Source organism: Rhinopithecus bieti, unplaced genomic scaffold (assembly GCF_001698545.2).
Source record: "Rhinopithecus bieti isolate Rb0 unplaced genomic scaffold, ASM169854v2 scaffold_31127, whole genome shotgun sequence".
NCBI classification, from domain to species: domain Eukaryota; kingdom Metazoa; phylum Chordata; class Mammalia; order Primates; family Cercopithecidae; genus Rhinopithecus; species Rhinopithecus bieti.
In genome coordinates this window covers 1,556,666-1,582,603 of record NW_016813970.1, presented here as the reverse complement: position 1 = coordinate 1,582,603, position 25,938 = coordinate 1,556,666, and the positions used below count along the sequence as shown (strand labels likewise).

At 42.0% G+C, this 25,938-nt stretch overlaps 1 protein-coding gene across 1 annotated transcript; it reads left to right on the top strand.

Moving 5' to 3' along the window:
- The first annotated feature begins 461 nt into the window (after positions 1 to 461).
- Positions 462 to 7,149, top strand: LOC108513518 (uncharacterized). The gene is made up of 2 exons (XM_017849297.1): positions 462 to 488; positions 6,427 to 7,149. The coding sequence occupies exons 1-2, from the start codon at positions 462 to 464 to the stop codon at positions 7,147 to 7,149; spliced, it is 750 nt and encodes a 249-aa protein (XP_017704786.1).
- The last annotated feature ends 18,789 nt before the right edge of the window (positions 7,150 to 25,938 follow it).

The following is a 25,938-nucleotide window of genomic DNA, read 5'->3' as shown; positions in this document are numbered from 1 at the left end:
ATTCAGAAAAGTGAAACATTTCTAGATTTTGCTAAAGTAATGCTTCTCAAAAGGTGCAGCACTAGTGCTGGACCTACATATATCTGACCTATACAGGGAAGGGAAAAACACTACATTTTTGGCCAAAATTCCTCATTGGTAAACTCGTACATTCTGTTTTGAAGACTAGGGTAAAGTGTACTATCATTCTAAATGCATATGTCATGCTGCCAAACACTAAAATAAAAACATATCTTTGCTGGGAAGAAAGAAGATGAAAGAAGAAACAAGAAGGAAGGAGGAAGAAGGAGGAAGGAGGAGGAAGAAGGAGGGAGGAGGAAGGAGGAAGAAGGAGGAGAAAGAACGAAGGACGAAGAAGAAGGAAGAAGGAAGAAGCAGCAGCAGCAGCAGCAGCTGCCACCTGCAAAGGAGAATAAAGGGGTGATATGAGAGGCTAGAGGCCAATAATGAGAGACGACATCATGAAAGCAGATGGCGAGAAAGGAAAGGTAGGAGACAGGGTCATGTGAGGCCAGATATGAGGACAAGCCAGCAGGTTTAGAACTGAGGTTACTGGTGACTTTTAGGAGAAGGGCATTTGATTTAGTTCATTTCACCCAATTAGAGGGTCTGTCTGGTTAAACAGGCCATGAAAATAGGGTTTGCTCAGTAGCTGTTAAATAATTTGCTAAAGGAATTGTATCACTATACAAAGGCATATCCCCCTTATCCCCAGCAGAACCAACACATGTCTCAGCGTCACGCATTCCTCTGTTGCAAGGTCCACCCTAAGGCAAACCCGCAGAGTCTTATGAGGAAACCTGTAGGTGTTTATGAGGCAGCAAATGCCAAGCAGAGAGGAGGAAGCGCTTAGCAGGAATGCCATAATAGATAATCCTCACAGATAGTGGAGAACAAAGAGAGGAATGGTTCCCTCTAGGAGTTCATCAAAAGCAGAGACTGGTCTTGGGAGTAAAGGTCTAAGAGACCAAAGCACTGAGGAGTCAGACAGAACTCCTCTGACAATCCTCTAAAAGAACTCAGTATCTAAAAAAGACCTGCTCCCTGACTTTTTTACACTACACATCATCTTTCAACTCCCCCGACACCTTTCCAACCATCTATTTGCTGTAAAGTCGTATGACCTAAGCTATGGAACACAGGCACCACATGGCCCTGGATGAGGTTAGCCCAGGAGAGAGGGCTCTGAGACCAGGTTTACTCTTTGTAATGCTTCCCTCCTCCAGCACCTTCTCTGATCACAAAAAACCACTGAGACTCTGCAGGAGACAAACAGAGCTTTCAATCAATTTTGAGATTAAAATCTATATTCTAGGATTATCACAAAACTGTATAAACTTGATGCCTAAGCACCCAGGAGACATCAGGCAGGACTAACACAAAACTGTCAAGAAAGAAGAGAAATTTGGAGAAACCCCTGCATACCCCTCCTTTGAACTGACACACCAGGGACTTTAACTTAATCTCACTGCATTCCTTTCTTACTCCAAGAAGGAGCCAGCAGGTCTCTTGAAGCAATGTGCACCAAATAACTGTGGTTGTCAAGCTTTCAAAAATCCCCAGGCTCAGGCCACACCCAAGTCCAATTCAATCATGATCTCTGGAGTGAGACCCAGGCATCAGCAGTTTTTTATACCAGTCCAGAAGACTTCAATGTGCAGGGAATCACTGGCCTAGAGCAGTGTTAAAAGTAAAGGCATTCATGGAAATTTGGACCAATAACAAATGTTTCTGGGACTCCATTTCTAGGACTCTCCTGGTAAAAGGGGACAGGACTGAGGAGGGAAAGGGTAAAAGATCATTGTGTTAACATAAATTCCAAGGCCATCTAGCTCCACAAGTTAAGAACCCCTAAAACCCAAACAGTGGAGCCACAGATACTTGTTGTTTTAATAACCATCATCATGGCAGCATAAAACAACTCAAACCTTCTTTCCTCCATTCCTAGCACAAAAACTGATTTGCTTTATTATGATATCACCAAATACCTAGTAGAGTTTTTACCATAGGGGAGAAAAAACTTTGCCATTTGAAGAATATCTTTAATAACCTTAATATGTTTTATCCTCAATGACAAACCTCTGAAGAGGGTTTCATGATGGGTGAAAAACGTGGAAAACACGGAGGTTAAATATACAGCCCAAAGCCTGGGCAACATAGCGAGACCCCCATCTCTACAAAAAAATATTTAATTAGCTGGGTGTGGCAGCGTGTGCCTGAGGTCCCAGCTACTCAGGAGGCTGAGGTGGGAGGATCTCTTGCATCCAGGAGGTCTAGGCTATAGTTAGCAATAATCATACCACTGTACTTCCATGTGGGTGAGACAGCGAGACCCTGTCCCAAATATATATTACATATATATGTGTGTGTGTGATTGTGTATATATATGTGTGTGTGTATATATATATTATAGTCCAAATCATAAGTAATGGAAACTGGATTAAAGTTTCTACAAAGGTATATGACACTGGTGACAGTTACACAACTCTGTGCATATTTTGAAAACCAATAAATCATATGCTTTAAATGGGTAAATTGTATAGTACTTGAATTATATCTCAATAAAGCAATTAAATAAAAGGTATGTGACAATTCCTGTCCTGCAGGGATTTGCGATCTGGTTGGAGAGATGAGAAATACACTGAATACACATTGAAATGAAGCATATACAGAGTGACAAAGGTGTTCTAAGATAATTGGACTGGGATGATCAGAAAATATACACATCCATACCCGACGGCATGCGAACTCTCACACATACACCTTCACAAATGGAACTCTTTGTAAGGCCTGGGAGAGTAGTGCAGAAGTTAAGAGCAGAGACTCTGAAGACACATCAGCAAGATTCAAATCAACGCTGTAGCATTTACTTGTTGTACAAGCGTGTTAACCTCCCCAACTCAGTTTTCTTACCTGTAAGTTGAAGTCAAAAACAGAAAGCGCCTGCTTCTTAGAATTAAGAAAATTAATTGAGTTACTACTTGTAAAGCACTTGGAAAAGTACCTGGCATGCAATAAACAGTAGGTAAGGCAGTTCTCAAATAAAAGTCTGGTTTACACTAAGACACCTAAGCCCCTCCTAAGTCATCTCCCACACCTCTCCCAAATACTTTACTCTCCACCATCCTAAACTACCAGGCAGACATGGTAGACAGAGTGAGGCCACAGCTGCTGGAGCCAGACTGGCAGGATTTGAACCCCAGCTCCATAATTTCCTAATTATCAGATCTTTTTTTTTCTTTTTTTTTTTTTTTTTTTTTTGAGACAGAGTCTTGCTCTGACGCCCAGGCTAGAGAGCAATGGCGCGATGTCGGCTCACTGCAACCTTCGCCTCCCGGGTTGAAGCAAATTCCCCTACCTTAGCCTCCCGAGTAGCTGAGATTACAAGCATACACCACCATGCCCGGCTAGTTGTTTTGTACTTTTAGTAGAGATGGGCCACATTGGCCAGGCTGGTCTCAAACTCCTGAGCTGAGGTGATTCACCTGCCTCCCAAAGTGCTGGGATTCTCCATCTCCCCATTAAAACTATTTAAAGGAAGGTCATGAATAATTAGTTATATTTAAATAAGTATAAAGACCAAAGAAAGAAAGAGGAGATCAGGAAACTAACTGCTAGTTGTGGTTACATCTATCCAGAAAATATCAAATCTGCTTAAATATTCAAACAATTTGTCACAGTGAGTGTAGTGAGTGTTGGAATTCTCCTACAATTGCTGAGTCCCCAGAGTCTCAGTCCAATTTCCTAACACTCCACTGAGGTGAAGTCCTCTCCTATCCAGGCTCCTCAACTTTTAAGAGGGAATGTCAACCCTACCCCTATGGCTCTGTGTTCAGCCGGCAACATGGAATAGCTATGTTCCAGGGAAAAAGCAAGAAGCACAGGCTTTAACTCAGGCTGCCAACAGAATCAACTGATAAAGGTGATGCCCAAAGGCAGTTCAATGAGGGACATTCTTGGAATAAGTTAGACCAGCAGCTTCATTGAGGGACCTTTTAAGGCCACATTTACTGTACTGCCATTGATTTATAATAAAGGACATGATAAGAAATGGCCTTATGTAACCCACAGACATATATCGGTAGTCACAAGGTAGTTTCAAATGCAGTCCACTCACAGCATATAAAAGAAACTGTTCGGCAAGGCGCGGTGGCTAACGCCTGTAATCCCTACACTTTGAGAGGCCAAGGCAGGCAGATCATGAGATCAACAGATCCAAGACCATCCTGGTCAACATGATGCTGGCCTACTAAAAATACAAGAATTAGCTGGGCTTGGTGGCACGTGCCTGTAGTCCCAGATACTCGGGAGGCTGAGGCAGGAGAATCACTTGAACATAGAAAGCGGAGGTTACAGTGAGCCAAGATCACACCACTGCACTCCAGGCTGGCGACAGAGCAAGACTCCATCTCAAAAATTAAAAAAAAAAAACTGCTCTCAGAGAGCAGTATAAGAAGACTTCTCTACCAAGTAAATGACCTCACTGATCATTTCCTCTTTGCTTTGGCTGGGAGAAAATGCAATCACCTCTAGTAAGCACATAATTTTCCACTAACCTTAGTCCTGGCTTTGTCTTACTTTCCCTTTATCCTGTTTTTCCCATCTACTTGGGACTTGATTTTTATATATCTCGTTGGATCGCAAAGTAAGTATATATGATGTGAGCTATCAGATATCCCAGAAAGAGGTGAGTGCAAATGAAGACATAAACAAAACACAAGCTCCCAAGTAGTAAAAATGAACATTTCATTTTCCCTGACTCATTACTTAGCTAAAAATCAACTGCCCTTGATATGTGATACTTCTACTATTATGTAGAAGTACAACTAAAGAGTTCAACCAACTTCCATATCACTTATTTTACGTTTTTTGTTGTTGTTGTTGTTTGTTTTGGGGGTTTTTTTTTTGAGACAGCGTCTCACTCTGTTGCCCAGACTGGAGTGCAGTGGCACGATCTCGGCTCACTGCAATCTCTGCCTCCTGGGTTCAAGACATTCTTCTGCCTCAGCATCCTGAGTAGCTGGGATTACAGGTGCCCACCATCATGCCTAGCTAACTTTTTTTGTATTTTTAGTAGAGACAGGGTTTCGCCACATTGGCCAGACTGGTCTTGAACTCCTGGCCTCAACTGACCCGCCTGCCCCAGCCTCCCAAAGTGCTGGGATTACAGGCATGAGCCACAGCACCGGGTCACTTATTTTACTTAATATTACTCAAGTCTTATATTCCATTTCTATGCACATGTCTCAATTTATGTTTCTCAATTACCTTATCTCCTAAAAAAGTAAAAACATTTACATCACCTGCAGATATAAAACTAACAGTAAAGAATGGGTACCTAGTCCCACCTACTCTAGGGAATTAATTCATACCAAGACTTGTACCTTGGTTGCATGCAAATTTAATGCAAAGGAAAGGTCAAGGGCTATTGGGCTTGAAAGGGTTAAGGTAGCTTTCAAAATTGAATCCTAGTGATGCTCGGAGAAACTGCTGAAAAGTTATAGATACATATATACACACACACACACCTGTGTGTTCATATGCACACATACATAAGTCCATGCACCCAGAGTACTTTCCTAAGGATGAAACTGAGAGTAATTACAGAAAAGAGAAAAGCCACTTAGGCCACAGAGACTAACAACATGAAGAAGCCTACAGATCTAGGAAGCCTGGAGAGGCTTAAGTCATAGAACAGCATTTAAATATATTTGTCTGCTTACAATTTCCATTGCAAATGTGATTAGTTTGCTTGAATAAATAGGAATATGATGTGTTGGCCATGTTTTCCTCTTGAGGGTTATCACAGAGTTTTGATTAAGGACAAATGTTTGAAATGTTAGGTATATTTAAGTTCACTGCACTTAAAATGAGCTAAGAAGTTGTATAGGCTTGATTAGAGGGCTGCCTTCGTGAACTTAAATTAAAAGCAATAAATTCCAAATGATTCAAGTGATTGGGACTAAATATGGTATTCTGCCAGAGAAGTTGAAATGCAGTCCAAAGAGACTGAAATGGTGTCCAGGTTTCAAGAAATGGTGAAAGAGGAAAGGTCAAGTGTTGGAGTTGCCTTTCCTCTGGGTTAGTGAATGATTCACATTACACAGAATCCCTTTCAAGTACAACTTCACAGGAGTGACAGGCTCCCAGGACAATCTGTTTCATCGTTTTCAAAAAGAAGCCTCTCAAATGCTCCGAGGCGGGTAACTGTAAGTGTTGTCAGATGGAGAGAGGGAGGGGGAAGATGGGAATGATGGGAAAGCGGGGAGGGGGAGAGTCCCTGGACTTTTTATTCACAAAGGCGCAGGCCAAGTCTCCTAGGCAGTTTACAAAACGGAAGTCAAAGTGACTTCCCTACTGGTGGGAGGGCGGAGCCCTTGAAACGTAATAGGATCAGGCTTCAGCCCGGGCTGTGGCCCCTGGAAGAAGCCCGGGTCAACAACCAGCGGGGTCAGGAGCAGGAGAGCGCTGGGGAGGTCGAGGACCGCCAGTGCTTCCCTGCCCAGGGTGCACCAGGCCCCAATCGCGCCCGCTCCTCTTCGTCGGCCCTGGCTCAGCCGCGTGAGACACCAACTCCCCTCCCGGGCCAAGTGGGAGTGTCCGGCCCGCAAAGTTTCCACTGCAAGGTCGGACCTCGGTCTCCGCACCGGCCGCCTGTGCTACCCGGGAGGAGTGGCCCCCTCCCTCCCGCAGCTGCAAGGTGGAACCGCTGCCCGGCACCCCATTTTGCTCCGCCTGTGGCATCAACCCAGACACGTGAGCGCCCGAGCCTCTCACGCCCCCAGGTTGATCCAGCAGGCGCACTCCCCCCGGCCTCGGGCCCATGGTTACCTTGGCGGCCGCCATGATTCGCCCTGGTTGCCGGTGACTGCCGGACCAACTCACTGGCTGACTGGCGTTCGGTGCCCGGGCGGCTCACTTCCAGTCCTGGCGGCGGCGGCGGCGGCGGCGCGGGCGGCGATACGGCCCGGCAGCGTGCGCGCCTGGCCTGCCTCCCCACGCCCTCCCGCCGGCGCGGGTCATGCGGATGCTGCCCGCCCATTGGCTGGGCCCAGCCTTGGCCGCCGGGGTGCGCGTGATCTAGCGGCCTCTGCCCTGCGGCCGGGGAGGGCCCAGGGCCTGGGGCAGTGGCGGGACAGGGACACGTGACCCCCGCTGCGCTGTCCAGCAGCGGCGGCCTCTGTGGCGTGGGCAGAAGTACGTTGGCCATATGCAAGCCCGTCACCTGAGGGCAGGTGGCCCCACCAGGGAAGCTGCTGGCTTCTGCTGATACCAGGGGCTACTGGGCCCTCGGACCGATGGGCGGGGCAAATAACGATAGATGGTGCACAGCCTGGGGAAGTTGAGAACTCCACTAGGACACATACTTCGCTGGATTTTTTTTCCCCAGTGCTTTCCCTTTGAAGGGGCTCCACTTTACACTGGATCCAAAAAGACTTTGATCCAAAAGCATTGACTTAGAAGGAGAGATTGCAAGCATTGCTGGCAGGCCTACTTTTAGATCAAAATCGGTACTCTTAAGAACCCAACAGGTGAATGTAGTGCAGAACGTGTGTTTATGGAACTACTCCATTTCAGCCCTACCTGTTAAAACAGCAGAGGTCAAAAGGCCCGGGGTCAAGACTTCCCCCCAAATAGGCCCTACCAAAATAAGTAAACCAACATTTTAATTTAAAATTTGCTTATATGACCTCCAGATCTTATTCCTCTTCATCAGGATTTCATTCTTTTGTCCTGTAATCAAAATTTATAAGAAAGTGGTGATCAGGGAAAAGGACTTTTAATGTATTGTAGGTTGTGGATGTAATATGTCAGCAAAAAGCACTTATTACTAATCAGTTTAATTCATTAACATTGATCGAGTGCCTTCCTACTATGTGCTAGGCACTGTGCTTGGTGCTGGAAACCCCAAAATGACTTAAGAGCTGGTTCCAACCGTTAAAGAGCTTCAGGGCTATTGGGAAAGAGACACATAAATGTTTACTTCAGTATAACCTGTTAAGGCAGCAGACTATTCCCAGGGCTCAATAAGAATACTGAGTACCCGGGAAGCCTCTAGAAGTGATGCCTGAGCTGAGTGCATGAAAGTGGCTGTGTCCGGTGGGGAGGAAAAAAACATAGTGTTCCATCACGAGAAAATGAAGAGAGGCAACAGGCTCAGGAATTGCTGAGGAACCACAATTGGTCAGTCATGAAAGGTGTATTAATTCTCACGCTACTATGAAGAAATATCTGAGACTGAGTAATTTATAAAGAAAACAAGATTTAATTGACTCACAGTTTCTCATGGTTTGGGAAGCTTCAGGAAACTTGCAGTCGTGGTGGAAGGTACCTCTTCACAGGGTCGCAGGAGAGAGAATGAGTGCCAAGCAAAGGGGGGAAGTCCCTTGTAAAATCATCAGATCTAATAAGAACTCACTATCACAAGAACAGCATGGGAGTAACCGCCCCCATGATTCCGTTATCTCTCACCGAGTCCTTACCATGACATATGGGGATTTGGGGAACTACAATTTAAGATGAGATTTGGGTAGTGACACGGCCAAACCATATCAAAAGGTAACTTGATCTTGAGCTATGGGACTGGGGCAGCAGCGGGACTGGTGAGAGGAGTCTGGCCCAGCAGGTAGGGGCTGTGTCATGGTGGGTCTTAGGTGCCTTGCTGAAGGGTAAGCACCTTCACTGAAGGGTTTTAAGTCAGGAAGCAACACGGCTAGGTTTTCGATACAGAAATATCTCTCTATGGTGTGAATGTGCCCCCCAAAATTGATGTGTTGGATCCAATCTCTAATGCATCAGTGTTGGAAGGTTGGGTCCTTGAGGAGGTATTTTCATCACAAGGGCTCTGCCCTCATGAATGGATTAATGCTGCCATAAAAAGAGATTTGGGGAGTGGATTCACTCTCTCTTGCTCTTCTGTTCTTTTGCCATATAAGAACATAGCATTCCTCACGTTTGAAGGACACAGCATTCAAAGAGCCATCTTGGAAGCAGAGAGACCAAGCCATAACCTGCCAGCACTTTGATCTTGGACTTCCTGGCGTCTAGAACTGTGAGAAATACATTTCTGTCCTGTTCTTCTAGTCTCAGGAATTCCGTTACAGCAACACAAAATGGACTAAAACACTCTGCTTGCAGTATGGAGGATGGGTTCCAACTGAACTACCAGGATATCCAGACAAGACAGACTGGGAATGGGCTAGGACTAGAAGAATACATAGAAGGTTAAAATTAGTGGGTCATCATGACTGATTATATGTGGGGTTGAGAGGGAAAAAGGGAGTTGTGCCATATTGCACACAGACTTGTGGTATGAGTGTCTGGAAAAACACCTGAGATTGGTAATTCAAGACGAGTGTTTTGAGGTGTGTGAGTCTGTCTGTAAGGAAAGTGTATGTCCAACATACAAATTATGTTGTAGAAGCCAAAGAAAGAAGCATTACAGAAAGAAGCAACTATTTAACCTACTCTCAAAAGGGTCAACAAAGCCCAGAAGACTTGATCATGTTCACAGGCAGAGAAGAAAGATCGGCAAAAAGTAAAAAAATAAAGACAAAAGGAAAACCAGGAGAATTGTTAGAGAAAATTATGACAAGGGGACAAGTCTGAATCTCCTGTAGAGGATGGTCCCAGCTGCTACAAGAGGAGTGTAAAAGGAGCTGAGAAAATACAACCTCATATAAAGAACAAAATTACATCATGTACCACATGTTTATTTTTAAGGGCATCACTAAAGCTCTCCTTTTATAATGTAAATGAAACAAAAAAAGTTTAATGTAATAAAATATACATAAAATGTACCATCTTGACCATTTATAAATGTACAGTTTAGTAGTGAAATACATTCACATTGTTGTGCAGCCAATCTCCAGAACTCTTTTCATCTTGCAGAACTGAAACTCTGTACTCATTAACAAGCACTCCATCTCCCAACCCCCTGACGACCACCATTCTACTTTGCTCCTATAAATCTGACTACTCTAGGTACCTAATAAATGGAATCATATGGTATTTGTGTTTTGTAGCATAATGTCCTCAACCTTCATACATGCTATAGCGTGTCAGTATTTCCTTCCTCTTCAAGGTTGAACAATATTCCGTTAATTTTTTTAATAGAAAAAGAATCATGAGTCCATTATACTTTTCTTGATATTTTGAAAATTCAGAAAATCATAGTAATGGCCAAAAAATCCCTGATAATCCTATCAATAGAGTTAGCCATTGTTAACATTCTACTGTATTTTTTCATGTCATGCTGTGTTTATGTGTGTGTATCAAGACATATTTATTTTACTTTATTTTTTGTTTTTGTATTTCTTGAGACAGGATCTCACTGTGTTGCCCAGGCTGGAGTGCAGTGGCATGATCTCAGCTCATTGCAACCTCCTCCTCTTGGGCTCAAAGGATCCTGTCACCTCAGCCTCCCAAGTAGTTGGAACCATAGGCACGCGCTGCCATACCCGTCTAAATTTGTATATTTTGGTAAAGATGGTGTTTTGTCATGTTGCCCAGGCTGGTCTCAGACTCCTGGGCTCAAGCAATCCTCCTGTCTCAGCTTCCTAAAGTGCTGGGACTACACACATGAGTCATTGCTCCTGGCCTATATTTTTTATGTATTTGTTTTTAAGACTGTTGCCCAGGTTGAAGTGCAGTAGCATGATCTCAACTCACTGCAGCCTTGATCTCTGGTGCTCAATTGATCCTCCCATTTCAGCCTCCCAAGTAACTGGGACCACAGCACACACCACCATGCCCAGCTAATTTTTGTATCTTTTGGTAGAGATGGAGTTTCGCCAGGTTGCCCAGTCTGGTCTTGAACTACTAGATTCAAGCGATCCACCCACCTTGGCCTCCCAAAGTGCCGAAATTATAGACATGAACCACCCACCTGACCGTATTTTTGCATTTAAAACAATGAATTGTACTCTGTTAGTTTCATGTGACTGCCATAACAAATTACCGCGCACTTGGTAGCTTAAAACAATCGAAATTTGTTTTCTTACTATTATGAAGGCCAGATGTCCGAAGTGAGTCTTGTGGGGCTAAAATCAAGGTGTCAGCAGGACTGTTCTCTCTCAGAGGCTTTAAAGGAGAATGTTTCTTTGTCTTGTCTAAGGGCTCATGGCACCCTTCTTCACCTTCAGAGCCAGTGGGCATAGCATCGTATCTCTGACTCTGCTTTTATCACATGGCCTCTTCTGTCTGTCTGTAACTTCCCTCTACCTCCTCTTTATAAGGACATGTGTGATTGCATTTAGAGCCCACCTAGATAATCCAAAGTACTCTCTTCACCTCCAGATCCTTAATTTAATAACATCTGCCAAATCTGTGCCATATAAAGTACCATTCAAAATCTCTAGGGATTAGGATCAGGACATGGACATATTTGGGGGGCTATCATTCAGTCTACCAAACCTACCACACTATGGATACATATTGTAAAAGTGTATTTCAGTTTGCATTTGCAGTCATATTTAGTTGATTAAGCTCCCCTCTTCATTCTAGAATTCCTCAAAATATGAAATTTTAAAAATGTTAAACTATCATGAACCTAGAAATAAAGAAGTCAAAGAGGCTCCCTGGGTTCCATTTCACCTGTAAATAATAGCATGATGTGAAACATCATCTAAGAAGATAAAGTATGAACTGGCTAGGCATCTCCCATTTTTTCTTACCATTACAGGCTTACATGCCCTCCTGATATTTGTCCCTCTTCACTATTCCCAGATTACCCTCTTTCCTACCATTAACAGTAACTGGCACATAATTTTGACTGAAAAGGCCCTGTTACAGATTAAACTGTGTCATCCAAAAGTCTTAACCCCCCAGTACCTATGTATTAGTTTGTTCTCATGCTACTAATAAAGACATACCCAAGACTGGGTAATTTATAAAGGAAAGAGGTTTAATTGACTCACAGTTCAGCATGGCTGGAGAGGCCTTAGGAAACTTACAATCATGGCAGAAGGGAAAGCAAACATGTCCTTCATGTGGCGGCAGGAAGGAGAAGGGCTGAGCAAAGGGGAAAAGCCCCTTATGAAACCATCAGATCTCATGAGAACTCACTTATTATCTCTCATTATCATGAGAACAGCAGCATGGGGTAACCACCCCATGATTCGGTTACCTCCCACCGGGTCCCTCCCACAACATGTGGGGATTATGGAAATTACAATTCAAAATGAGATTTGGGTGGGGACATAGCCAAACCATACCAGGCTCCAATTGTGACCTTATTTGGATATTAAAGTTGTAATTAGTTGATTTCATACTAGAATAGGGTAGGTCCTTAATCCAATATAAACTGCTGTTTTTGTAAGAATACACGGAGATACTCTGGGAGAGTCCCATGTGTTAACAAAGGCAGAGATTAGGGGGATGCAGCTGCAAGCCAAGGAATGCCAGGAATCAACAACCACCCCCAGAAGTTAGCAGGAGGCAAGAAAGGATGCTACCCAGAGTCTCAGAGGGATCGTGGCGCTGCTGACAACTCAGCTTGTGACTTCTATCCTCCAAAACTGTTAGAGAATAAATTTCTGTTGTGTGAGGGCACCCAGTTTGTGGTACTCTGTTAAAACTGCCCTGGGAAACCAGTACAGGTCCCAAAGCCACCTGTGTTTTACAGCACCATATGCCAACCTTGTCAGCTGGGAAAGCAGCCAACTCAAATCATGAGGAATGCTATATTCAAACAAGGCACACAGCTTGAGCATGAGCCCAAGCCACGGGAGTTCAGAAGAGTGACTAATGTGGCCTGCTCTGAGCTTTCACCTTTTCCAGAGTACCTGTGCCTTGTAGATGCCCTTTGACCATACTCTTAAGCTATCTTATTCTCTTCAACTTCATTTAAAACAAACAAGAAAACAAAGGCACCATTACTGCTACCAGTGTGCTCCCCAGATTAGATTGCTAGAAAGGATATCCAGCAACAATGCTTGCCAAGCACGTCATTGACCGGAAATTTTAGACAACTAACTACGGATTGCAATAATGATTCCTTGTGTGGATTGCAGTTTGCAAAGATAATGTCAGGGCTGGTAAAGGGCATGGTGTGACAGAGCAAAAGGAGCACCATGTGAATAAGAAGTTCCAAATTCTGACCTTACAACTGAGACTCTGCAACTGAAGGACACAGAGAGGCTGTCTGTTGCATTCATTTGGGTCTGGAGTCCTGCCAAGTGTCAGATCACACATGACAAGGATGGAGTAAAGGTAGATCAGAAATGAATATGACCTAACTTCTTAGTGGATCCAAAGGAGAGAGCTGTGCCAATATTTTAGAGTTAAGAGGGAAGGAAGGGGAGGTAGGAAGTGAGTCAGGATGAGGAAACATAAGACACCTTGGGAAAGTATAACTAAAAACAAATCCCCAAAGCTTTGAGATAAAATGCTCTGAGAGCAAAGGCTTAAACAGCTAGTTCCTGAGAGCAGAGCAGGGCTGTGTTGCTTTCTGGAGGCTCAAGGAAAGAATCCCTTTCCCTCCCCTTTTCAGTTTCCAGAGTCTATCTACATTCCTTGGTTCTTCACTCACTTTCTCCATCTTCCAAGCCAGCAGCAGAGAGTCTAGTTCTCATATCACATCACTCTGATCTCATTTTCTGCCTCCATCTTCCACATCTAAGGATCCACATGATTGCATTGGGCTCACCCTGATAATCCAGGATAGCCTCGCAATGTTGGGGTCAGTTGATTTGTGTATTAGTTTGCTAGAGCTGCCAAGATAAAATACCAGAGACCAGATGGCTTAAACAACCAAAATTCACTGTCTCACATTTCTGGAGGCTAGAGTCTGAGGTCAAGTGTCAGCAGGTTTGCTTTCTCTGAGGCCTCTCTTCTGGGCTTGCAGATGGCCATCTTCTCCCTGTGTCTTCTCTCTGTGCATATCTGGGTCCTAGTCTTTGCATATGAGGACACCAGTCATAATGGATTAGGACCCATCTTAATGACCTCATTTTAACTTAATTACCGCTGTGAAACTCTATCTCCAAATACAGTTACTTTTCAAAGTACTGAGGGGTTAGAACTTCAACATAGGAATTTTAGGAGGACACAGTTCAACCCATTAACAGTTAGCAACTTTAAATCTATCTGCTATCTGAATTCTCTTTTGCCATGTAGTATATCCATAGGTTCCAGGGATCGGAACATGGACATGTTTAGGAAGCCATTATTTTGCCTTACACACCTTGATCTGAAAATGTTGCCAATGTCTGTAGCAAACCTTAGAGAAGTATTAGTTCTTTGAGTAGAATATTTGGTTTAACCACAGTTCTATATGAGCCCAGTAAAATAAAACTGACTCCTTAGGGAAATTACATCAAAAGTCTTTAAAAAGGTCAAACCCAGTTTCTTTGGCCCAGAACAAGAATCCCCCTTGGTCTTGCACCAAGCCCAAGTCTGTGTTTACGAATCTGGCTAAGGTCCCTAGGCCCAGCAATATCACTCAAGGCAGTGACAAATCAAGCTTAGGCCACCCGGGTTTCTCAGTGTACTCAGAGGCATATATCAGAACTGGCAGGTGCTTCAGCAGCCCAGCATGTGACCAGCAAGAAGGAGCAGCAGTCAGAGATATACACAGTGAGCTCCTGGACCCTGGCCATCTCACAGCAAGGGACATTTCTTTTAAGTATAGCAGTTCCTTTTGTAAGAATTCCTGAAATTTTATCACAAGTCCTACAATATTTTAAGAAATTAAGTGTTAAGTAAAATAATCTTACCAAAACTGGTTTAAGGAAGGAGACCTGTGTTTTTATTTAAAAAATTGTATTCAAATATTATTTCTCTCTTTTGTATTCTCCTTTACAACTAATCATGATGTTAAAAGAGAGAGAAAGCGAGAGAGAGAGAAAGAGAGAGACAGACTCTTATTATTTCCCCATCAATCTCTGTCTGTCTGTCTAAATAACCTAAGCTAGCATGGTGAATTAGAAATCAGACAAATTTTTATTTGAATAAATCTGCATAAGTAAAAGTGCATGAGTAAAGGTTGCATAAATAGCTTTGCAACCTTTGGTCAGTTATTAACTTCTCTGAGCCTCAGTCTTCTGATTTGTTAAATAGAGATAACAAAAAATTCATTTTGCAAAGTTGCTTGATATTAAATGTACATAAATCATTTGATACATAGAAATCTATTATAAATACCACTAATTCTAGAATGAGAAGGTCAGAACTGCTGTTTCTTAAGATGCCTTCCAGCTAACCTTCTAGTATTCTGCTACACAGATGAACACCATTTACACCTAGGCTTGCTTTCCCAGGATCTTTCTAAAACAGAAAGTGGAGGAGAGCAGAGAACGGGAGGGAGATAGATCCATTTTAGAAGTGGAAAAATCTACTTTGGAAGCTGGAAATTTAAACTTGGATAAAGTGGAGAACATGAGAGCACTTGAGTATTTAAGAACAGCCTATTAGTGTTAGCTGTAGCTTTCCAATTTGAAGATACTGGGCCAGACTATTCATGTCTGAACTTGTTTGTCAGTTGGATGCAATCACAACTCCAGCCTCAGGGTCACCAGCCTTTGCAGCACATTCGTTTATTTCCTGCTGCTACTGCCTGAGTCCATTAAGGACCCACTGCTAGAAATGGAGGCAGCACATTCAGTCTCCAATGACTCTCGCAGGTGGCAGAGCTAATTCTTTTTAGGTTGCAATGCAACAAAGAAGACCTTGAAACAGCAAATTTTAAGATTGAAATGAAGCTCCCCATTATATCAAAAGAGACAGAGGGTGCTAGCTTTGGCAGCACATACACTAAAATTGGAATAATACTGAGAAGATTAGCATGGCCCCTGCCCAAGGATGATAGGCAATCCATGAAGTGTTTCATATTTTTTATTAAAAATTAAACATAAGAGACTGGCCAGGTGTGGTGGCTCACTCCTGTAATCTCAGAACTTTGGGAGGCTGAGGTGGGCAAATCACCTGAGGTCAGGAGTTTGAGACCAGCCTGGCCAACATGGTAAAAGCCCGTCTCAACTAAAAATATAAAAATTAGCCAGGCATGGTGGTGCAGGCCTGTAGTCCCAGTTAATCAGGAGGCTGAGGCAGGAGAATCGCTTGAACCCAGGAGGCGGAGTTGCAGTGAGCCAAGATTGCGCCACTGCACTCCAGCGTGCGCGGCAGAGCGAGACTCCATCTGAGAGAGAGAGAGAGAGAGAGAGAGAGAGAGAGAGAGAGAGAGAGAGAGAGAAGAAAATTCTAGCTGAATGTCCAGCTCCCTTCTGCAAGACTCCGCATAATGTGGCCCCAGCTGCCTCTCAGGCCCTCCTGTCCCTTACTTCTGTTCCTTCACTTTCTCTGCAGGCCAATCCCTTCCTGGACCTGGGGTTCTGCACTTGCCAGCCCCTCAGCCTGGAGCCCCACCAGCCCCTCTCTACATCATCTTTCTCATCCTTCAGGTCCTCAGTGATGCCCTCTCTGACTGCTCTTTCTAAAGCAAGAACCTCCTTGTCATTATCTCTGCGTCCCATTTCTGACCTTTTTAGCACTTATCACAGTAAGTAATTACTTTTGGTTGGTTGTTTACTTAGCTTTGCTGTCAGGAGATGACATTGGAAAGCCTGATTGGGGCTAGCTGGGGAAGGTGAGTGGCCTGTACTTCTGGAGTAGGTCCTGTGACTTTCTATTGGTAAATTACCTGAATCATTAGCTCTGTCAACATTGTCAGAAATGACTTGAGACTTGATGGAATGGACTGACCTGATTCTAGTTCTAGTCCAGTTCTGGCAGCGGTCTAACTCTGGGCAAATCATTTCTCCTCTCCAAAGTTCAGTTTCTTCACCAATGAAATGACTGCAGTTGATTTTGAAGAGGCTCAGATAAATAACTAACATTCTATTTTCTTCTCCTGATTCACTTAGATAGCCAGCCAACTTCAGGCATGAGGTGCAATAAGAAGTCATTCACTTTGGGGGCAAGGTGGTATGTATTAAGGGCAGCGATGGCCCTGCCCTGAAGTTGCAAAGTGTCTTTTCATAAAGGGACAGACCTCTGCTCAGACCCGTTTACCCTGGTTGGACTCATAAGCCAAATAGGTATGTGACTGCCTGCTGCATGTGGTAGAACAACAAAAGTTACCAATGTCCCTCATTCTGGGTGCCACAATCTGTGACAGGCAGTTTTCCCCAAAGCTCTTGGTTAAAGGTAAATAGCTCTCCTGGTGGAGCCAACCCAAAAAGCCACCACTAGGCTTTCACATTTTTAGAAGTCCAAGGCTATGGGGACATGGAACAGAACTAATGAAGAGAAAATATTTCTCCAGACTGTTCTGTCCAATACTGTAATTACTCTCTACATGTGGTCACTGAGCATTTGAAATGTGGCCACTGTGATTTGAGGTGTGCTGAAAACATAAAATAAATACTGGATTTTAAAGATTAACATAAAAAAGAGAATGTAAAATAACTCATTAAATACATTTATATTGACTGCATTGTGAAACAACAATATTTTAGACATGTTAGGTTAAATAAAATATATCTTAAACTTAATTGCATCACCTTCTTTTAACATTTTTAATGTGGCTACTAGAAAAATCTTAAATTACTTATCGGCTTACAATATTTTGCTGTTGGATGGTGCTGATCTAGAGCTGGTGTGTGTGTGTGTGTGTGTGTGGTGTGTGTGTGTGTGTGTAGAGAGAGGGAGGGTGGAGGAGCTTATATAGCAAAGGAGGAGCTTGATGGAGATGGGAGTGAGTAAAGAAAGCACTTTGCCTAATTTATCTCTAGTTTGCATTCAATTGCACCATTAGGCAGCAGACTAAGAAACATTCCATAATGCCAGGGCACTAACTGGATTTACCAGAGGTAAAAGTTGTAGGGATTTTCAGGTTATGTGACTTCACATGAGGCTCAGGTATAATGAATTGGGTCGGAGGGGCAGGATGGAGTAGGAGGCTGAGGGAGCAGATCAGATTCTATAACTCCACCCCACCCTTCAAAACTACATTGCACACTGTAGTTTCTCACTGGTGGAGAAGAGAGTTACAAATGGCAAAGAAAAAGGCTGAAATGAGCCCCAAGGTGGATTAAACAAAGATTCAGCCTGTTCACTTCAGTGTCAGTTACTTATTTAAGTATAGAATTTTGGTTTTATTGCAAAAGGGATAATTTTAAAATTTCTGATTAAAAGAATTTTGGCAACACAGAAAGAAGACAGCAAAGAAGAAAATAAAAGTTATCTGAACTCACCTAACTCAGTTATATCTAATTTAATATTTTAAAGTAATTTTCTAGTTATTTTCTTTATTGACATGAATATGTATTATAGTGATGTGTTCTATTACTGAAACATCCAATTCTTAGATCTTACAGTTTCGGTTAACAATATATCATAAGTATTTTATTATATCATTATTCTTGAACAAGATAATTATTAATGGTTAGCTAATATTATATCATAAGAATTTTCTAACACTTCAACCATTCTCTAATAAATGGGTGATTAAGTCATTTATCATTTTTGATCTATCATAAGTAAAATGTGATGAATACCTTTGTACACCAAATGTGTTCTGAGTTTTTAAGGAAAGTGGAAGAAATTTATAAAAGCCATTATGGAGAGTGCAAAGGAACTCAATGTGAGTTAGTTCTCAGATGGCTTATTTTTTTAATGGAGGCAGACAGTTTAAGCAATTGATTTTTAAGCTATCTTTCTACTATGAAATTTTATGTTGACTCTTTAGGAAAATATTATTCCATTTTTTCATTCTTTATATTTTTGCCATTTAAGTATAGGCAAGAATTTTCTAATTTCCCATACTGTAGATAATTTAGAACATGTTATGACTACTTAGCTCTTAATATCACTTTCAGAAACATATTCCCTTTGTACTGACTACAGGTCTATTCTCTATCTTAAATTTCATTTTAGAAGGAATGAACCACAAGGGCAAATTTTTAAGCTAAAGAACATTAAATGTTAAAATAACTCATAACAATATTAGACAAACTGAAATCTAGTGTTAAGAACTGTAAGAGGTCTGAGATTTTACCCTACCTACCTACCTGAAAATTCACAAGTTTCATAGATGCTCACAGGGACATGAAACATGAGATGCCTGGGTCAGAGACAAAGGACAGTTTATTACTCACAGCAATATCAACAGCCAGAATATCACCTGGGGTTCTTCAAGCCCCAATTCCCACAGGATGACAGAAAGAGGAACAGGGGATACCTGTACATGCAGGAGGTCAAAATACAGGAGGGAACCTGAATTTTTATAGTGGACATTAAGAATGCTGTCCTATTCAGGAGTGTCCAAGGCTATTTGTTATGTAAACATCCTGATAAGATAATGTGGAGTAAAGACCATCCGAGCTTCTGATGGATGCAAAAAAAAAAAAAAAAAAAAGCAAGAAATCTGTGGAGAATTATCTTTAATATAAGAATAAATGCTGTATTAGGAACTAATTAGAGTATATCACATGTTTTGTCTATTTGGCAGTTGCTCTTTTCATGACTAGCATGAGGCCTGTTCTTGCCTGGCATATCTACCGTCTTTTCCTATTCCTTAGCCACAGAGGTAAATGTCTACATATATAGTCTGCAAAGCAGCCTATACAGCAGTTTATCAGTAGAGCTGTCTGTTTTTATCTGGAAAGGATTGCTGTCATATCCATTTCCATAAGCACAGATCAGGGAAAACCATCCCTGCTCTTTTAGGAAGATTCTAAGTGTACACGAGACAGAGTAAAGGGCCTACTCTCTCCCTCTTGGGAATGAAATGAAAGAATAGCCCAGAACCCCCATATGTTCCCTACCATAATCTACAGCCACTACATATGGCTGAAATACCACTGATTGCCAAAAGCAATATAAAAAGAGGTCTCACCCAAAGGGAAATTTTGTTCCCTAAGGGAAAAGTCTTCATAACATTGGCATGAATAAGTTATGAAAAGCCTTCACAACTGAAAGAGACATAATCATCATTCATGTATAACAGATTTGTTTATTCATTTCAGTTGATTAATTATCAGTATCTGCTGATGGTGGGGGTAACAAGGCTGCTCTGATGAGAGAATTATTAAAGTACATGCTTAGAATATTTATCACTGAGCACATATTGTATAAACTTAGCATATTTATTATGTTCTTTCTATATCGGGCCTTTCTTCCCCAAGAGAGATTAAACAGTACTGCCCATGCTTGTAGGCAATTTTCCTTCCAAAGATGGTATTTAACTCTTTATAGAGAAATTGACCTTTTTTATAATGCTGTGCTAGTGCAAGCATGATCACCTCTCCTAAGAAATTCTGACACAGAGTCCCTGAACTGTTCTCCTCACCTCCAGTCTTACTTTCCTGCACACCATACATACAATTTTTATATATAATACCAATAGCCCCTAATGTGAATAAGGGTGACTTTGTTGGTGATTCTCATGTCTTTCCCAGCTTCAGGCAGAATTACTTTAAAATAGAACACAAATTGTCCTCTCTGGCCACATCAACTTTGATGTTTGGTCAAACAATCCCCAATAGTACAACTACTGCTTAAAGGAAAAGTGATAATTTGTGTAAATTAATATTAACCTTTTAAGTAAAAATTAGAAGTGACAAGTTAACTAAATTTAAATTAAAATATTAAAATCAATATTCTTCACCATGATCTATATGTAGTGATCTTCAAAGAAACTTTTTGTTTATTGACTATCATAATAAGAACTACCATTTATTGATTCCCTACTATATGTCAGACACTAAGTTGGATGCTTTAAATGTGCTTTCTTTTTAAAAAAATTTTCTTGTTTTTTGAGACACAGTTTCACTCTGTCACCCAGGCTAGAGTGCAGTGGCGCAATCCCACCTCACTGCAAACTCTGCCTCCCAGGTTCAAGCAAATTTCGTGCCTTAGCCTCCTGAGTAGCTGGGATTACAGGTGCACACCACCACGCCCAATAAATAAAAAAATAAAATAATAATTTTTTTATTTTTACTAGAGACGGGGTTTCACCATGTTGGCCAGGCTGGTCTCGAACTCCTGACCTCAAGTTATCTGCCAGCCTTGGTCTTCCAAAGTGCTGGAATTACAGCTGTAAACCACCATGCCCGGCCTAGATATGCTTTCTCATTTAATCTCTACAACATCCTTGAGGCTGGTATTGTTATTACCTCCTCATTATAGCTTAAGAAAGTAAGGCATAAAGAGAATAGGTCACTTTCCCAATATCACTTAGCTTGTATGTGGCCAAGTTGGCATTCAGACTGCTCTCTTTCTGCTCTCTGAGTTGGAGCTCTCAGCTATTATGCTGGGATTCTCTCTTTAGGTTCTCTGGCAAGACCACCATAATAGCAGTCAGAAGACCTGGGTTATGATCTGAGCTCCAATAATACTATCTCCATGACATTTTCACTCTTAGGTCCCAGTTTCCTCATATTCTCATCTCACCTACCCTCATGGCATACATGTCTGACTCTCAAGTCTTTGTCGCTTTCCTTATCTGTCTTCTTGGACTTCAGACCCATAGTATTTAAGTATTTGCTTTATGGACATTTACACTTCAATGTGTCCAAATTAGACATCATCCCAACCAGCTCCTCACATACTGATCTCTTTCTCAATGAATGGTGCCACTAGCCACCTCATTGCCCCAGGAGCGTAGACTCCACCATCTATCTCTTCTCTCCACCTCCACCACTGTGCTAGTGCAAGCATGATCACCTCGCCTAAGAAATTCTGACACAGAGTCTCTAAACTGTTCTCCTCACCTCCAGCCTTACTTTCCTGCACACCGCTCTCCATCCTTCACCCAAAGTGAACCCTTAAAACCAAACCTCACCAGGCCACTCTTCTGCTCAGAATCTTTCAATAATTCTCCATTGTCCTTAGATATATTTCCAAGACCTTAACGTTGCTTCCTGACTCCTGTCTACTACTTCATCCTCATCTTTGCCACTTTCCTCCCTGGAGCCTCTGCTTTAAACATTCTGAACTCTTTCTGTTCCTTAAACAAACTTTTTGTCAATATCTTGCCTTGGTTTTTCTCAAATGTTTATCATTCCAACCTAGAGAACATCTTCCTCTCTGATGTCTAATGTCTACTCAGTCTTTGAGTCTGAAGCCTTGTCTGGGCATCCCCACACTCTGTTGGCTGCCCTTGCCATGTGCTGTCATCATACCTCTGTGCTCCTTCTATTGCCTCATCACAGCATTTTTCATTCCTTATCGTTACTGCTTGTCATTAGGCACAGGTAGACTGTGAAGACTAAAGTCAGGAACCTTGGCCTTGATTGCTATTGGTCAGGAGCTCTTAGACATTTTATAGATTTCATATTTATTTATTTATTTATTTATTTATCTATCTATCTATCTATTTATTTATTGAGATGGAGTCTTGCTCCGTTTCCAGGCGAGAATGCAGTGGGCAATCTCTACTCACTGCAACTTCTGCCTCCCGGGTTCAAGTGATTCCCCTGCCTCAGCCTCCCGACTGGCTGGGACTACAGGTGCCTACCACTACGCCTGGCTAATTTTTTGTATTTTTAGTAGAGATGAGGTTTCACTGGGTTAGCCAGGATGGTCTCGATCTCCTGACCTCGTGATCCGCCTGCCTTGGCCTCCCAAAGTGCTGGGATTACAGGCATGAGCCACCACACCTAGCTAGATTTCATTTATTAAATGGAAATTATAATAACTGCCTTGCCTACATCTTTAAGAAAACATTTTTAAATCTATAAAACAATAAACAAATATTAGTTACTTTATTATAAACTTAGCTCTACTCCTAAATTTAAGGCAGGAGAAATAAAACTGAATTTGAGTGACTGGGATCTAGTTGCATTTGAATCACTTTGGAATATTTTTCTGATTATGTTAGGCCTGGGATAGGGCCAGGAAAGTTGTGTTATTGCAGAATTCTTCAGAAGACTTGGAAGCACAGACAAGTTTCGAGAGTGGTGCCTTAGAACATTTTTCCTGATCTGAAAGGTTATGGTCCTCTTGAATCAGTGTGGAGAAAAATATGGGAATTTCCTTGGTCATGGTAACCCTACAGAGATAGATCCAGCATATGTTTTGAGAAGAGAGTCTATTGAAGCCCAATAATATAATGAAAATTGACCAATCCAGCAAGTAGGTCATATTTAACTTGTAAAAGTGAGAAACTAGTTACTAGGAAGCAAAGCTTTCGCAGAAAACTAACTCATGAAAGAGAATGAATCTCCTATAGCCTTAAGAATAGAAAGACCCTAACACAAGAGTCAAGGAGTAAAGGGGAATGGATTGTGTCCCAAAGGGGAAAGGGAATGGTGCAGAGGGTAAGGTAAAGAGACTGTGTAAAGTAACATTTCCTAAACTGAGTCCTATAGGACATTGTTTGAGTGAATGTTAAAAGGAGTGCCTTGAGAAAGTGTTTCAATGTAAAATAAGTATACATATCACATTCCTTTTGTGCATTAATATGTTATAGACTGAGATTTTTGCAATAGAGTTAAATCCTTCTAACATTTTTAAAATTCACATTTCCTAAACTTATTTGTGAATGAATGCATTGTCTTACAACTGTTCTGAGAATAGAGCGTTTAAACTAAACATTAAGGAACTTACTTGTAGTAGATTTAAAAAATGGGAATCTGCCCTACAAAAGCTTCCTTGAATCATCATCATCATCATTATCATTACAAAATATGATCCACAAAGACTGTAGACCTTGTAAGCAAACTCTCTTGCTTATCTAATTTTTCATTTTCAGCACCTAATATAGAACTGGACGCACAATACATGTGGAACTGAATTGCCTTCTGTCACATTTGAATGAATAATATAACGGTGAAGTCTTTGAAGAAGAATTTAATTCTTTAGGCATATTCTCTTATTCGTCAAATATTTCCTTAAGAAGTTATGTATGCCATTTATATAATTGTCACTGGTTAGGGTTGAACTGTTAAAAAGTGTATAGGAAATTGTTATGTGAACATGTTATATAAAAATAAAGTGGGCAGGTGCAGTGGTTCACGCCTGTAACCCCAGCACTTTGGGATGCCAAGAAGAGTGGATCACCTGAGGTCAGGAGTTCAAGACCAGACTGACCAACATGGTGAAACCCATCTCTACTAAAAATACAAAAATTAGCCAGCTGTGGTGGTGGATGCCTGTAATCCAAGCTACTCAGGAGGCTGAGGCAGGAAAATCGCTTGAACCTGGGAGGTGGAGGTTGCAGTGAGCCAAGATCACACCACTGCACTCCAGCCTGGGCAACAGAGTGAGACTTTGTCTCAAAAAATGTAAATTAATTAATTAATTAATTAATAGTGTATAGCAAAGAGATCTCATAGCCTTGGAGATTTATTATACCCAATTATTTATTTTCTTCCTATGAAAGTGTATGCTTACTTTCAAATATTAACCACCTGATACATTATGGAAAAGCTGTAGGGTATCAGTCACAATTCAGATTATAAATAAAGCGATATTTTAAAGTACTTTGAAATATCCCTGACACATTTTATTCTCAGTTGCCATTAATTCTTCTACTTCCTCCCATTAACATCACCACCTCCCTGTTCCGAACTACTATTGTCTTTCACCTGCACTATTGCATTAGACTAGGGGTCCTTAACTCCTGGGCCTTGGATTGTTACTGGTCCGTGGCCTGTTGGAAACCAGGCCACACAGCAGAAGGTGAGCAGCCAGTGAGCATTACCGCCTGAGCTCTGCTTCCTGTCAGATCAGCAGTGGCATTAAATTCTCACAGGAGCAGAAACCCTACTGTGAACTGCACATGTGAGGGATCTAGGTTGAGTGCTCCTTATGAGAATCTAATGCCTGATGATCTGAGGCAGAATAGTTTTATCCCAAAACCATTTATCCCGGCCCGCCCACCCCTGGCCCCAGTCCATGGAAAGATTTTCTTCCATGAAACCAGTCACTGGTGCCAAAAGGGTTGCGGACCGCTGCCTAAGACTCAAACCTGACCTCCACGCCAACTGTTTTCCATGCTTCCATTCTTAACTCAGTCTTATTCCATTCTCCATGCAGCTGCCAGGGTTGCCTTTCAAAACATCAATTGGATCATGTCACTACACTGCTTAAAGTCCTCCAATGGGTTCCCTTTGGGTGCTCCTCAATATAGCATATAGTGCCCTAATTCTCCGTTCTCATCTCCTGGCTGTCTCTCTTTTCTCCCTGTGATTCATCACAAGAACATTCTTTCTGTTTCCTGAAAATGCCTATCTATTTCCCACCATCAGGCCTTTTCATGAGTGTGTCCTCTCGCAGAAATGCATGCCTTTAGGTCTGGGACCTGCTGCTGCTTTCAGATCACTCTGGTCTTGATATTTCCTGATTTTCTTCTCAAAAGTGGCATGTTTCTCTCTTTCACTCCCACTCCCTGTCACTCTATTTTACTTTTTTCATGGGACATTTCACTATCAGAAATTATCTTGCTCATTTAAAGCTTTCCTTGTTTATGGCCAAGTGTGGTGGCTCACACCACATTTGGCAGTAATACCAGCACTTTGGGAGGATCCTTTGAACCCAAGAGTTTGAGACCAGCCTGGGCTACATAAAGACCCCATCTCTATTGAAAATAAAATATAAGTGAATACATAAATAAATAAATATTTCTTTGTTTACTATATCTCTTCCACTAAGCTCAGGAAGAGCATTTTCTCTCTGTTTACTAACAACTGGAACAGTGCCTGGCACGTAGCAAGCCTTTAATAATTATTTATTGAAGCAATAAAGGAAAAAATTAATAGCCATCTAGAATGTTAAAGCAGCTGGGCATGGTAGCTCATGCCTGTAATCCCAGCACTTTGGGAGGTCGAGGCAGGTGGATGGATCACTTGAGCTCAGGAGTTTGAGACCAGCCTGGGCAACATGGTGAAACGCTGTCTCTACTAAAAATAGAAAAATTACCTGGGTGTGGTGGCGTGCACCTGTGGTCCCAGCTACTTAGGGGGCTGAGGTGGGAGGATTACTTGAGTCCGGAAG

Bases quoted from the DNA above. Each gene is read 5' to 3' on its own strand.
- LOC108513518 (XM_017849297.1), top strand. From the start codon at position 462: ATGAAAGCAGATGGCGAGAAAGGAAAG. The intron at 489-6,426 runs GTAGGAGACAGG...GGCCCCTGGAAG, and splicing joins CAGATGGCGAGAAAGGAAAG to AAGCCCGGGTCAACAACCAG.